At 38.5% G+C, this 15,109-nt stretch overlaps 1 protein-coding gene across 3 annotated transcripts in view; it reads left to right on the forward strand.

The window, feature by feature from the left end:
- BTAF1 (B-TFIID TATA-box binding protein associated factor 1) overlaps positions 1–15,109 on the forward strand; it is a 58,477-nt gene that overhangs the window by 24,216 nt on the left and 19,152 nt on the right. For all 3 annotated transcript variants that reach the window (XR_011142145.1, XM_068950017.1, XM_068950018.1), the window contains exons 10-23: positions 1,415–1,510; positions 2,232–2,408; positions 2,971–3,111; positions 3,245–3,369; positions 4,815–4,935; positions 5,008–5,112; positions 5,344–5,493; positions 6,168–6,310; positions 6,479–6,653; positions 7,146–7,349; positions 10,012–10,438; positions 11,464–11,654; positions 13,359–13,512; positions 13,602–13,711. Coding sequence is in view for 2 of the 3 variants with exons in the window: in XM_068950017.1 (XP_068806118.1) it covers positions 1,415–1,510; positions 2,232–2,408; positions 2,971–3,111; positions 3,245–3,369; positions 4,815–4,935; positions 5,008–5,112; positions 5,344–5,493; positions 6,168–6,310; positions 6,479–6,653; positions 7,146–7,349; positions 10,012–10,438; positions 11,464–11,654; positions 13,359–13,512; positions 13,602–13,711 (2,319 nt within the window). In the remaining variant the exon portion in view is untranslated. The remainder of the gene's footprint in view (positions 1–1,414; positions 1,511–2,231; positions 2,409–2,970; positions 3,112–3,244; positions 3,370–4,814; positions 4,936–5,007; positions 5,113–5,343; positions 5,494–6,167; positions 6,311–6,478; positions 6,654–7,145; positions 7,350–10,011; positions 10,439–11,463; positions 11,655–13,358; positions 13,513–13,601; positions 13,712–15,109) is intronic.

Genomic DNA, 15,109 nt, shown 5'->3' on the forward strand with positions numbered 1-15,109 from the left:
CTACAAAAACAAGCTACATATAAGCAGCCATTAATATGTAGATTGTGTGTGTATATTCATTTAAACATTAACTTCCCCACCAGAAAATACTAGTTTCTGGTCATGCTAAATGTGTACTGAAACAAAGCTTACAGTGTAAGTTGGTTTCGTAACTTCAGATTCATCCACAGTGTCTTGGACCATCTAATTCTGTCACTTAATTACTTCTTGCAATAACAGAGTAAACTGACAGAGAGTGAGCTTAGTATTTAACTCCTGAAGAAGTATTTCCTTTTTGAATGTAGGGAGAATGATATTTAGTATCCTAACAGTAATAACTTGTACAGAATCGGATTCCGCTTCATACAGATTTCACTGCTGTAAAAGTAGCTGGAAAGGGGAGACACAGTCTTACCTCCAGAACTAGATTTTGTTATTGCAGCTGCAAAGCTGCATTGTGGGAGCTTACAGTATAGGCAGCATTTAAGGATGAGGAAATGTATTTACCAGAGGTGTACTGAACCACTTCAGCACACTTTTTGTATAGGACAAGCACAACTTACTCTCTCCTTGCTTCCATGTGGAGCTGTATTTGTTCCATGGAGATTGCAGAGTCGTTTAATAACACGTGTTGCAAGAATAAAGTACGCTAATAAATTTCTTAACTATTTATGGAAAGAGGCTATGCCCTTCAGGTTAGCTTTAAAGACTGCTGTGCCTGCTACGTGCAGGTTATAAGTCTTTGACATGCATGGGAGTATGAAATCGCTAACATGATTAACGTTTTGTTTATTAGAATCGTGATTTTTTTTTTCCAAGGGGAATGGTCATCTAGGAAACCAATGGAGATGAGAAAGATGATGTCTGAGTAGTTAAATCTACAGGGCTTCTGCTCTGATTTACAAAGATATGGGGATTCTAACCGGCAGAGGCCAGAGCCTTAAGACGAGCTTGGTCTAAATTGCTTTGATAAATCTGGAGGAGACTGAGCGGTTGAAAAAGGAGTTCCTTTCCCTGGGGCTCCTGCAGTTGTCATAAATACTACTTCATAGTTAGTTTGTTTGTAAATATTTTTCAAACAAATATTAATTGATGTGTCTAGGATACATTGACATTACTCAAGGCAGATTATCTGGATGGCTTCACCTTTGTGTGCTATGTAGGGATAGAAGTACCCGTTTCCTTTATAAGGTGCTCTCCAGTCTACTGATATCTCCTATGTTTCAAAACTAAACAAAAAACCCACTGTGGTGTTTTTAATAAGCCAGGTCAGAGCTGAATTAGCGTTGACTGTTCTGCATTGACCATCTGTCCAACCGATGACTGTAGTCAGTCTATTTAAATGCATATTGTGATGTTTCTTTAATACGAATTTAGCTAAAGCAAGTCCCCTATGAATAGGTATAGTCAAGGTGTTCAACTTCTCTTTTTACAGATGATTCAGCAGCATCAGGAGTGGCTAGAAGACTTGGTTATTAGACTTCTTTGTGTGTTTGCATTGGACAGATTTGGAGACTTTGTGTCAGATGAAGTAAGTGAGTCAATAGGTAGATGAGCAGGCTTCTGTGGGATACAATTTTGCAGCAGATCAGCTGCGCTTTGTACAGTGCTTCTGCAGTAACTGCAGGCAGATGCTTATTACAAAGTAACTGATAAACAAATTTCCACCTTGGGTGGCAGTTTTGCTCACAGAATCACAGAATGGTTTAGGTTGGAAGGGACCTCTAGAGATCGTCTAGTCCAACCTCCCTGCTCAAGCAGGGACCTCTAGAGCGTATTGCCCAGGATCACATCCAGACGGGTCTCGAATATCTCCAGGGAAGGAGACTCCACTACCTCTCTGGGCAACCTGTTCCAGTGCTCTGTCACCCTCACAGGAAAGAAGCTTTTTCTCAGGTTTAGATGGAACTTCCTGTGTTTCAGTTTGTGCCCATTGCCTCTTGTCCTGTTGCTGGGCACCACGGAGGAGAGGCTGGCCTCATCCTCTTGACACTCCCTCCCCCCCCCCCGCCCCCCCAAGATACTTGTACACATTGATGAGATGGCCTCTCAGTCTTCTCTTCTCCAGACTGAACAGGCCCAGCTCTCGCAGTCTTTCTTCATAGGAGAGGTGCTCCAGTCCCCGATCATCTTTGTCGCCCTTTGCTGGACTCTCTTCAGTAGTGCCATGAACTACTGCCTCTAAACATGTTGGTTTACTTCTAAGTGAGGTTTCATACAGAAATACCTGTTCATAACTTACTTTATCCTAGGTGGTAGCACCAGTACGTGAGACTTGCGCACAGACTTTGGGAGTAGTATTGAAACATATGAATGAGACTGGAGTTCATAAAACTGTGGATGTTCTCCTGAAGCTGCTTACACAGGAACAGTGGGAAGTGAGACATGGTGGCCTCCTAGGAATAAAGTACGCTTTGGCAGTGCGTCAGGTAATAACCCTCATGATGAACTGTGGAGAGCCTTGCAATAGAAAGCTCAAAAAACTGAACAAAGCTCAAAGTTGAGGATGTGCCTGCACAATGCATAGATATGGTAAGGCAAACTTGCTTGCACTGCAGTCTCATGGATTAAGATGTGTGAATGCATCTTTATATCCATGCTGCAGGTATATAGCAGAGTTGTTGTAGTGTTACAACTTCATTAACAGTTACTTGGACAGAGCAGATTAAAAACAGACTGCATATCTGGTTATGATCATACTTCTATGTGCTATGTTGGCATAGCTGAGTGCTACAAGAGGTTTGATCTGTTCATTATATTATTCTGCAGATGTTAGGCTTTGTTTTCACAGTTTTAGGCTAAGTTAAAGTTCATTTAAAATCTAATTCAGGTTTTGCCTCATGAATGGTAACTTTGAATATTCAAACTATACTCTTGGGCCTCTAGTTTCTGCTTATATAATGAACAGGTTTAGTCACAGACTCGGAGTACATCTTAATTGTTTATTGTACGCTTTTTCACTTTAAAAATATTTTTGATCTTCTATGGCAGGATATGATCAACACTTTATTGCCTAAAGTCTTGCCTGCAATAATTGAAGGTCTCCAGGATCTGGATGATGATGTCCGAGCTGTTGCTGCAGCATCTTTAGTACCAGTAGTGGAAAGCCTGGTTCACCTTCAATCTCAGAAGGTGACTGAATTGTTTTCCTTAAGTTCTGATCGACAAGTTCACGTTTAATCTGAAAGAACCAAACAGCACTTCTAGTGAGCGCTTGCATCTTTTCCTGTTTATATACTGTAACCTCTTGTGCTTGTTTGTCTAGGTGCCTTTTATTCTTAATACGTTGTGGGATGCGCTTCTGGAGTTGGATGACTTGACAGCTTCCACAAACAGTATCATGATCCTTCTTTCTTCCCTTCTAACTTATCCTCAGGTTCGAAAATGCAGGTAACTCTTTTTCATTAGTATTGCTTTAGTACTGCAGGTTTGACTGTCGAGTTATTTCCAAATTGGAGTAGTCAAAATTGCTCTCAAATCACATGCCAAGGAAGTGCTTGATGTAAATCAATGCTTTAATTTTACTCTAGCTCCTCCTCAGAGTGAAGGTTAAGATGATACTCGTACTTCTCCTAAGTTAGTAATAGTCACCAAAATGGTTAAGAGGTAGTAGGTATTGCTTATATGTGACTATTATTTTGTTCCTTTGTATTGGAGATGATATCCTTTACTAAAATACCCAATCGTATGGTGGTCCTGTCCACAAACTCCTTTTCGTTTGTCCGCTCCTTGTTTGGAGTTTGACAAGTGATGAAACTACTTATTTTAGAACAAACGCCCGTCCTTTTGGAACACTGCTACTGGAACAATACCAAAGAAAGCTACAGACTTGCAAAGTCGCATCAGTAGTACAGCCAGTCATTCTGTGACTGATGAAGGTAAACAACAGATAGAATTAATTTGACTTCTGTTCCAAAAAGGAAAAGGCGGGGGGAGAGGGGGAATCTGCCAAGAGAGTTACTGGAATGTTCACTGAAGAAAGCAGCGGGAAGATGCTTTTAAACCTTCAGTATATATGGCGGGGGAACACTTTTGTCTCTTCCTAAGGCAAACAAACCTTCCTTGTTTACTCCTAATATCAAATGTCCTTCTGTTCTGATAAATTAGGCCTTAATTGCCCAGGGCAGTAATTGTTAGCTTTTCAGAACTTGTTTCAATTTGAAGACAATGCTGAGTTCTTCTCTATTTGGAACTCTGTCAAACTAAGAATTACATGCTAGTATGTTACCATATTTCTCATGATTCATATGGTGAACTTTCAGCATCTGTGCTTAAGGCAAATGCTTTACGCATCTTACTTTTTGCCCCCCGTACAATTGTCACTGCTGAAGCTTTTCTCTTTTTTTGCCCAATTGAGAAATTAAGAATGAAGTTCTGTCCCCCCTTCTGTAATAGAACTCTGAAGTGTAAGTTCATGCACAACAGAACTAGTTAAACAAGCTTGCATCTTAACTCATAACTACATAAAAATAAACTTGTAACTGAGAACACTTTTTTCTAAGTTAAGTGAAGGAGGTATAATTTAGGAAACAGCACAGCACGAATACATGTTTGAATGAATTACTGCTTTCTCCTGGGAAGGGGAAAACTATTTTCTGCAAAATGACATTGACTCAAAATATTTTAAGTGTTCAAGCTGTAGTAACTTGATACCTGACTTAAAATCACCTAGCATATATAATATACTTTTTTCGAAGGCTCTTTCTTTTGAATAAGACTTTATAATTGATGCTATAAATATTAGCATAAATTGTCTATTAGTATTAATATAAATTATTAATATTTATATCTTTTCCTTCTTCTCACTGCCTCTACATCTTCCCTTCATATACCAGTATTCAGCAGTCACTTACAGTTTTGGTCCCACGCGTGTGGCCGTTTTTGCATCATACGATATCTTCTGTGCGAAAAGCAGCGCTGGAAACACTATTCACGCTGCTGTCTACCCAAGACCAGGTAAGAACTAGTCACTAGTGTTGCGTTATGATGTATATTAGAATCTTCTCAATTATTATATCCTTGTTTCAGAGCTCTTCAGCATGGCTAACTCCAATTCTGCAAGACATGTTGAGACACATATTTCAGTTTTGTATCTTAGAAAGCAACCAAGAAATTCTGGATCTTATTCACAAGGTATTTGCTTAGCTTATCACTTAGTTCCGTACCGTTTGTGCAACCAGTTCTTTCATACCCTCCCTTTTGTGCAGATAAAGAATAGCCTGTTTGTGTTTATTTTGTAGTCTGCCTGTGAGATGTTTTAGCATAAACTAGAGGGAGTAGCATGGTTCCTAACATCACAGATGTGCTGATCAAGTGGTATGTAAACCACAAACTTGCTATAACTGTTAATATATTTATTTCCAGGTATGGCTGGAACTGTTAAACAAGGCATCTGTACAATATGTGGTTGCAGCTGCTTGCCCGTGGATGGGAGCCTGGCTCTGCTTAATGATGCAGCCGTCTCATTTGCCTATTGACTTAAACATGTTGTTAGAAGTGAAAACCAGATCAAAAGTAAGTGAAATATGACCTCAGACTCTTCTGGGGAAAGCAGGAAACTGATTAGCCACACACTATACACTAGCCATACACATACTATATAGAAAGACTCTTTCTGAAGGGGTTAGAGGAGTGCTGTTGCCACTCTGCAAACGTGTGTACATATTATCTAGTAGGTAAGCCTCAAGTCTATAGAGGACAGTAGTGCTATTACCTTTCTGTCAGGTTATCCATGAAAACTCACAGTTCTGTTATATAGTGTGCTTCCTGTAGATACCTTCTTCTATAAGTCTCCTTTTAGATGATTCCTTAGCTACAGTAACTTCCTCAACTTCTGTTTGCAGAACTGAGTTAAGTCTAAAAGCATTACTTTATTTCTGAGAAGATGCTGAATGAGCCTGTCTCTTCTTTTACTCGAAGTTTAGAATTGAAGTTTATCAGCTACATGTTGAGGATTAGTTTGATGTTTAGAGTATAAGAACCACATCACATGTTTAACAGTACAATTGGATAATATTAGTGGATAGAATATTTAGAAGGATTACTTCTAGAAGTCTATTAGCCAAGAAACATTCTAGGTTAGTCCAATCTTTGCAGGGTATGATGGTTATTGAAAATGTTACGGAATATGAATTCATTTTTTCTTACAAACGCATCTACTTTAAACCTCTCCCAAATTTATGCCGTAGGAAAAAGCAAGCGCTAAGCTGCGTCAAGGTCAAACCCAGAATAAGGAAGTGATTCAGGAATATATTGCTGGGGCAGAGAGCATTGCGGAAGATCCAGCAACCAGGGACTATGTGGTCATGCGAGCTCGGATGATGGCAGCAAAGTCAGTTTATTGGAAATCTGAAAAAAAATATTTAAAAACAGTATCTCTTTACTGTTAAATACTATTTTTGCTAAAATCTAATTATGTAGATATTTTGGCATCTTCATTTTGAATCGTTAACTGCTGAGTGGTTGCAACGTTGTAGTAATAGTTTTCTCCTTTTGCCAGGTTGCTGGGAGCACTTTGTTGCTGTATTTGTGACCCAGGTGTAAATACTGTTACTCAAGAAATAAAGCCAGCTGAATCACTAGCTCAGCTACTGCTCTTCCATTTGAATTCTAAATCTGCCTTGCAGAGGATTAGTGTTGCGTTAGTAATCTGTGAGTGGGCAGCCTTGCAGAAGGTAGGATGTTTTTAAAGCAAAAATAAATTTGACTTATTAACTTAATCCGTAGCTTGTCATCTGCTACTTTAGTTTCAAATAAAACTTCAATAGAGAAGTTAAAATGGTATTTATATGTCAAAACGATAACAGTCTTAATAGTGAGACAGTGAAAGAATAAATTACTCTGAGTAGCTTAAAGCCAACTGTCAGAACTATGAATCAGTAAATATGTTCACGCTTTTGTTACAAGTACATCTACTCAAGATGCATATTGTCTAAGGTCAACGCTTCCTGTTGTTGTGACTGTTTTCCCGATGTTCACTGTCGCTACTGTTCTGGTGGCAGACTGAAGTTTTTGTTCATCACCCTTAGCGTTTTGGGTTAAAGTTCATGGTCCCTCTGGAAACTGCGTTTCTGTAGCTAGACTCCACTGTTTCTTGCTCAAAACTTGAACAAAAGGAATGATCTGATTACTGAGAAATATGAATTACATGTCTCTTTCTGTTTTAGGAGTGTAAAACTGTGGCCATTTGTGTGCAACCTCGTTTACTTGGAGTCCTTTCTGAACACCTCTATTATGATGAAATTGCTGTTCCTTTTACCCGAATGCAGAATGAATGTAAACAACTCATCTCGTTGCTAGCCGATGCACACATTGACATCGGAAACAGAGTAAACTGTAGTGTATTTACAATAGATCAAGCTAATGAGCTGGTAAGTAGAGGCATGCCTACCCTTCATTCAAATCTAGTCCTGTCCTGAAAGACATCTTCAGTGTAATTATTCAAAAACCGGGTGGTGGTGACTTTGCACTTCCTTTGACGTGAGATACATAACAGACGCTTATTTCTCCACACGCCCCATGCTGTTTTGCTATACCAAAAATAGTTTACTCTTGAGTCCAGCAGAAGGGCTTATTGACTAACGCAGTGTTTTTACAAAATATATCCATTCTGAATTTGAAGACTTCAGAAGATGCATACCGTAGCTACTTGATATTTTCTGTGATTGCCTTCTGCACCCTTTTCAACTTTTCCAGTGTGTGTGGGGGGGGGGGAGGGGAAGTGTTGTTTTTGTTTGTTTTTTATAGGGGTAACAAACCTATTCTACCTTGTAGTATCAGTCTCGGTGAGTTAGATACAAAACCAACTCTGCTCCTCCATGCTATTCCTGTTCTCTGCATTCCTTGGTCATTCCAGTCATCAAGGTCATGTGCAGTTGAATTGAGATATCTATAGAAAGAAGCATTTTTGCCTACACTCCTTGTTCTAAAACATATAACTGTATTTGCTTGGCCAGCTATGCTTATTCAAACCAGATGTTTACTACTTTGCCAATGGGGAGGATAGAATAGTCACACAGAGCAGTCTCACAGTCTCTTACCTATAAGTTTTATCCATAGTGAATTTATGTTTCTGGAACAATAAAAATCATCGATAGCATTTGACTTCATGGCAGCCCATTAAAATCACTTTTATGTTACTTATCAAATAAAAAATAAAGTAAATAAAAGGGTTAATTAAAAGACCCTGCTTCCATAAGAAGAATGTTGGGCAGACACTTAACTCCATATTAGTCTTCCTTGTTATCCAGGATTATTGTCAGGCTAGCTAACCATAATTTCCCAGGCCGTCCTGTTTTTCCTTGATGCTGAATCAATACCAAATAGTAATTTTCCAATATCCCAGAATATCCTTCAGTATTCCAGAACTGTTAAATATTAACCTGAATAGGTCAGAGACAGCTTAAATTGGGAAGGATATTTTGGTGTGAGAGGTGAGGGGATAATGAAATAACTGTACATAGGATTTTAACTCATGCATGTAACATGGATGATCTAGTTATAATGAAAGCCTTAAGTATCAGCGCTCAGTCACTCTCTGGGGACTTGCATCTCTTTAGCAAGTATTGTATTTTAAAAATAAGTTACATTTGTAGAAGTTTCAACAGCCCCTTTGAACTACTGATGGGCTGGATAGTATATTAATCTGATGTGAAAATTCACTTGATTTCTCTGCCTTCCCTCCCCTCAATCCCCCCAACATAGCACAACCTCATGACACGACAAAGGGTAAAGATTTCGGTAAGATTTCTACACTCAATGTCTAGTAGTAGACCTACATCTTCTAGGGTGTCTTTCTTTCTTCTTAGGGTTTTTGCTCTCTCTTTCTAAGTTGCAATATCTCTTAAAAACAGAAGTATAGAGAAAGTTATTCTTTCTAAGAAAGCAAAGACAACATGATGTCTTTAGTTTCTTTTAGTTTAATTGAAACTGAGCAGGCCAAAGAACTTTTTCTGTCCAGTGGACTAGAGGTTCTTTGATTCATTCAAGCCCTTGAATTTGAGGGGGGAGCTTCTGTTGTTTTTTTCCTCTAAAATATTCTTGCTAGTCCTTTGTAATCTTGACCTTTGGAAAACGTAGTGCTTCTGTCTTCCTGTGGTTGAGTTTGATCAGAACATAATCGCCGATCCTTAGACAATGACCAACTTTTAATGCAGTGATGAATAACTGTCTGTGATACTCAAATTTGCAAAGTTACCTTGTGTCTGGTGTCAAGAATTTTTTTTGCTAAATTAGATTATTTGCTTGTAGCTTGCCACACAAGGACAAAAATGTATTAGCAAACCACAGAATTAAAAAAAAAAAAATACATAGGTAGGTTGCAAGAGCCTCTTAAAGAGGCTAGTACTATACTGTATCTATGTAATTTGCAAGTGATGTTCTGATAGTTGAAAGACTTGACCTCAACATTTAAAATAAAAAGTAAATAAGAGCTCAAGCTAATCCTCTCAAAAGCTGCTCTTTCCTATACTTAAGAGCCTGTGTGAGAGCCTACTGTTAGAGTAAGTTCAGCATTCCCTGATAGCACGTTGCTGTAATCCGTGTCCTTTAACAGATTTAAGCAACAGCAGTCCGCCATCTAGAGGGTGGAGATGACAGGAGGAATGGAGCAAGTCCTGCTGCAACTACTGTATTTTGTTTGCAGGCGCAGCACCTTGCACGTCCTTTTATCCTGTTATATTAGTAGCATGTTCTCCTTTATTTATCTGCCTGGTGCTTATATATTGGTAAACAAGCATATGTGGATTTGTCTTGTAGCTCTAGGGCGATCTAAATCTGGGGGAGTACCCAATCTCATCTGCTAGCTTTGGAATTCTAGTCTTGAAATGTTTGTAGTACGCCCCCTTCTCCCACTGAGCTGCAGTTCAAGATTCCAGAAACAGCATTTCCTGCTATTTGCTGGGAAAAACAGAGATGAAAATATCTGGCTGAGATGATTCATCTTTTACTGTGCAAACTACAGTGTTTGGAGGATGCCTGGTTTCTACTGTCAGTGAAATAGTCTTGTAACTTTCTTACTTTTTTTTTTTTAAGGTTACTTCTGTTTTCAATGAAGTGACATCATCCTTTACTCTGAGTCCTAAAATGCTACAGCAGTTGGATAGCAAACGACAGCAAGTTCAGATGACTGTTACTGAAACTAATCAAGAATGGCAGGTGTTGCATCTGCGAGTCCATACTTTTGCAGCATGTGCAGTTGTGAACTTGCAGCAACTTCCAGAAAAATTAAATCCTGTTATAAAACCCTTAATGGAAGCTATTAAAAAAGAAGAGAATACGTTGGTACAAAATTATGTGGCTTCATGTATAGCTAAGTTACTTCAACAGTGTACGCTAAGGTCTCCTTGCCCGAACTCAAAGATTATAAAAAATCTCTGCAACTCCCTCTGTGTGGATCCACACCTTACCCCGTTAGCAGCATGTCCTGCACAGCCTCAGAGCAGCCATGAAAATTCAAAAGGTATGATGTCTTAAGACTGTCAGGCTTCTTGAAATATGCCTGTGCTTGTCTCTGAACTGCTAAAAAGGAGTATTTGTATGAGTCTTGCTTTCAAAGTGTTTTAAAATGTCAGTAATGGATTCTTCGTTTATTAGTAATTGTTATTTTATTCAGGTATATGTTGCAATTGCACACTGTAGCTTAATGGTGGTCTTAATTTGCAGAAACTTTCTCTATGAAAGACCTTAGTCCCAAATTCAAGTTACTTATTGCTGTTATCACTATCCACTTACAGCATGTAGGTGAAATGCAATCGTATGAAGCTTGTCATTGAAATTGAATGTGGAAAGCAGAGAGTGGATTGTCAGAAAGGGCTTGTGGATGAACATTTTTTTTTTTTTTTCCCATGGAATATATCTCATTCGAGTTGTATTTTGTAGGCTAACTGTAAGGTTACAGAAGATGAGAATACTCTAGAACAGAAAGCCTTTCATGCTATGGTCATGAATTCTTTTAAGTGGTTATCTATTGCTAAAAGTCTATGGATTGAATGAATAACCCAAATTACAACCTTAATACTCTTACATATTTTAACCAGCTTTAGGGTTTGACCCTTATACATTTTAGTTTTTTCTTAATTGAACATGCTCTACTTCATCTCAGAGCAGAATAACACATCTGATCAAAAGTTAAGCTGATTAGTATAAGTAGAAACGTTAACAAGTGTATTTTAAGATATTGATGGCATCTGCTTTTGTTTTACTCCAGAAGTTTTGAACTATTGTTAAAAGACAAGAGGTTCATTTAAACTTTAGAATATGTACTGTTTTCTGTCATATTTGACTTTGAAGTGTGACTGTTTCCCACTTAATTGGAATGCATGTGGCAGTTTGCACAGTTAAATTTTCTTGCTAAGTCTCTAATTTGCTCTCAGCAAAGTAACTCTGCTCCCTCCATCCCTGAGGACAATGACACTTATCCATTGTTTGTAAAGCAAGTTAAGATCTGCAGGTGACTTGTAGGTGGCTGTCTCCCTTCTCCTTTAGGACCCAACTCTGATAAAGACGGGATGCATCATACAGTTACTAAGCACAGGGGAATAATTACACTGTACAGACACCAGAAAGCTGCTTTTGCCATCACAAGTCGACGAGGTCCTACTCCAAAAGCTCCAAAAGCCCCAATTGCAGATCTCCCTACTGGCAGCAGTGGAAGCATTCCTACCGAACTTGATGAGGTAAAGGTCAAAAACTTACATTTTAACTTTCTCTCCCTCACCCCTGCCTTTATCAGTGTTCAAATTCACTGCAGTCAATAGCATCATAATATGGTTGTCAAGGATTTTTCCATGAGAACAGAGCTCAGAGAAAATTCCGTGAGCCAAGCAGCATAGGCTAGTTAAGGATGACAGCTTGTTTGGAATCCTCCAAGTGTCATTACAGAAAGCTAACTACTTTTGCATTATTCCTATCCTGTACTAAATATAAAATATCTCAGTATAAATCCACGCAAATGGATTGACACAAACTGCGGTGTGATTGTGTCCCGATACCCATGTTAGTGTTGATTATCGTCTTGATGCGCAATGGAAACTCTGAGGGATCAGGAACTTCTCATGAAATATGGCTGGCTTTAGGATGTGCATGACTTTCACACTTAACGTACTAAACTTTTTGTCATTGTTCTGTTCATATAAAACTTCAGAATGTTTTAATAAGTTCCTAGGCAGGATTGTGATTCCTAAAGTGTGTCAGATTTTGTTCTTGTTACACTAATTGTTAACAATTTGTTTTATGAATCTCTACCTTATTTTTTTACTGGTGACCCACTACAGAAAGGGTGAAAAAAGGAATCTTAAGCTGGCAGCCAGTTTTCAAGCAATGAGTAAGATAATTCGATTCATAATTTCAGTTGAAAATGTTTTTTATAGTCATGCCCAGGTCTTGTTTTTATCACAAAATCCAGTTTCAAATAGCTATGAAAGCCGTCTTGTTCCCTTACGAACTTTATTGCCTAGACAAAGGTCCAGCAAGCACTCTTTCTCTGCACCATCCAGTTCTTTCAAATTCATTTTCTTTTTTTGACAAGACTTTTTTTAATGGATATTCAAAGAATTACTCTGAAGCCAAGTTAAACTTAGCTCTTTCCTAAGCCCTTGAAAATGGAGGAAAAGCGTATGCTGACGACTTGAGCAATGGTGAATTTATGAGAAGTGAAACAGATACCTCAGTTGTCTGGTGACAGGATACAGTTCATCAGGTTCTTACACTTCTGAAGCGAGTGGGAGCAGAAGAAGGGCTGAATAGCAAATCCAGTGTTGCTTTTGGAGATTTTGGCTAAGATGTTACTGTTCTTGGGTCCCCTATATTGGGAGTCTCTGAGGTTCTGGAATCATTGCAATTGGAGAACTTCTTGCTGCCGTGGATCTGTGTCGTCATAAGCTACATTCCCAAATTTGGACTACCTAACAAACCCCCTCAACTTTTTAACAGGTTATTTATGAAGGTAAAAAGGGAAGTACATAACTCGTAAAGAAAAAAAATCAGCTAGCACGTGTTGTAGGAAGCTGTAAAAATGGTCAAAATCAAATGCGTGCTTGAATATGTTTTGGAATTATCTGGAGAAACCAGTAGTGTGGTGTGGTTTGTTTTTTCCCCTCCCTGCAAAATCCAGAGTAATTTTACAGTTTCAGGCTTGTGCAGCTGCCTTTTTTTTTTTTTTTTTTTGACTGATTTCTGACTACACAAATACCTGTTTCTGAGGTTGGCTTTTACGTTGGCAATCTGATAGCATTCCTACCAAGTGTTATATGCTACTGTTTAGAAACTTATTTTTGATCATTCTATATATTTGTTTAATAAATGAAACTTGCTTGAAACAAGATATTCTTCATTCTTAGGTGTATCTGATGTCACTAATTGTTTACGTTGTGTAATTTTAGGCTCAGAAACCATATGTTGTGCAGAGAAGAGGAGCTGAGTTTGCCTTATCAACTATAGCTAAACACTTTGGTGCCGAAATGGCAACGGGATTGCCACATCTCTGGGATGCTATGGTTGGTTCATTAAGGAACAACATTCACATAAACAATTTTGGTAATTGCAATTCTGATCGAGTTGAGGGTCACGGAGAGCTGGTGGCATTGTGTTTATCCTAAACTGAACGCCTTTTTTGTTCTTAACAGATAGAAAGTCCATACTAGAAAAAGGAGATGCTCCTGCCCAGGAGCTTGTAAACTCTTTACAGGTTTTTGAAACAACAGCAGCTTCCATGGATTTTCAGCTTCATCCTCTGGTAATCATAATTCAAAGCAGTTTTCATATGAAGTGTTTTAGTCTGTTCATTGTAGCTGTTTTAGATCTTTGGGTTTTGGGGGAGATTTCTTAGACCTTTTGTCTAATTTCAATCAAGCTGTGTTTTCTTTTTGCACTTGATAGCCTGCCTGTTTTCCAAGACCTGTATCCCAGTTCTAACAACTGAAGATATAACCTTTATCTTCAGCAGTTTGCTCTTAGATGTTTCAGAGCTGTTATTTGCTGTGCCCTATGGGCTATTAAATTCTATGTTTGCTTATACTGGTTGTAGAATAAACCACAAGCAGCAAACTAACGCTTTAAATTTAGACCTGACTTACCCTTTTCTGGATGAGACTGTATCCAAGATTCAAGTTACGGTATTACTTTTGCGATTGCGCTGTGTTGAAATAAGCTTTTCAACTCTGTTATATTCTAATTCTGGATCTCCTAAATCTGGAGAGCAGACTGATTATATGAGGATGCATCCTCTTTAAGAGAGGTTAATTAAGGTTTATTATGCTAGGTTATTAACAAAGATATTGCAGTGCATTGATGTGGCTGACTGAAATGGGTTGCTACCTAGTAGACTGACACGCAGTTTGTATAGCCAGAACGGGGAAAACGGGTAGAAGTGAAGGCTACAGTTACACAACCTGACTGCTGTGTAACAGGCTGACGGAGATCAGAAAGGCTCTTTGCAAAAGGAACGCAAAAGCAATCGGATACTTCAGTTACTCCCGAGCAGACTAGATAAGGTGCCTGCTAAGACATGATTCAAAGGCTAAATATAATTAATAACTGCTTTTTGAACTGCTAATTGGGAAAATAAAGTTCTTCAGTCTTAAGCAGTGTTTGGTTCCTGGATTTGAATTTGTGCTGTGTAAGAACAGCTGCTCTCTCCCAGTGTTGTTATACGTTTAGAGTTCACATCCTTGCAGGAGTAACAGAAGTCCAAAAGTCTACTGCAGTGAACTAAAAAAGGAAAATAAGGAAAACCGTCTGCCCCTCTTACATAAAAATTAAAGCTTACTAAAGAAACTAAAGGATGAATGCCTTCAGGTAGTATGATGATTACTTACAATCTGACAGAAGCTTAGAGCAGATGCTTACTACTTATCAGAAAAGAAAATTTAAACGAAAGTGGTGATGAGATGATAAAACGGCAGGCAAAATGAAATAGATGTATAGATTCTGCAAACACACCCCTGCTCAATGCAAAAGACTCCATCTTTTCTGTGATGATGGTCTCTGAACTAATAATTTCCACTCGGGAAACTGAGTTGCTGTAGTTTTGCGGAAGTATCAGCTGAATGTAAAACAGTGGTCAAAAAGTCCATAGGGAGTTAAGAAAGAAACAACAAGAAAATCAGCATTACGCCCTCATCCTGAACGGTTT

This window comes from Struthio camelus, chromosome 7, assembly GCF_040807025.1.
Source record: "Struthio camelus isolate bStrCam1 chromosome 7, bStrCam1.hap1, whole genome shotgun sequence".
Lineage (NCBI taxonomy): Eukaryota > Metazoa > Chordata > Aves > Struthioniformes > Struthionidae > Struthio > Struthio camelus.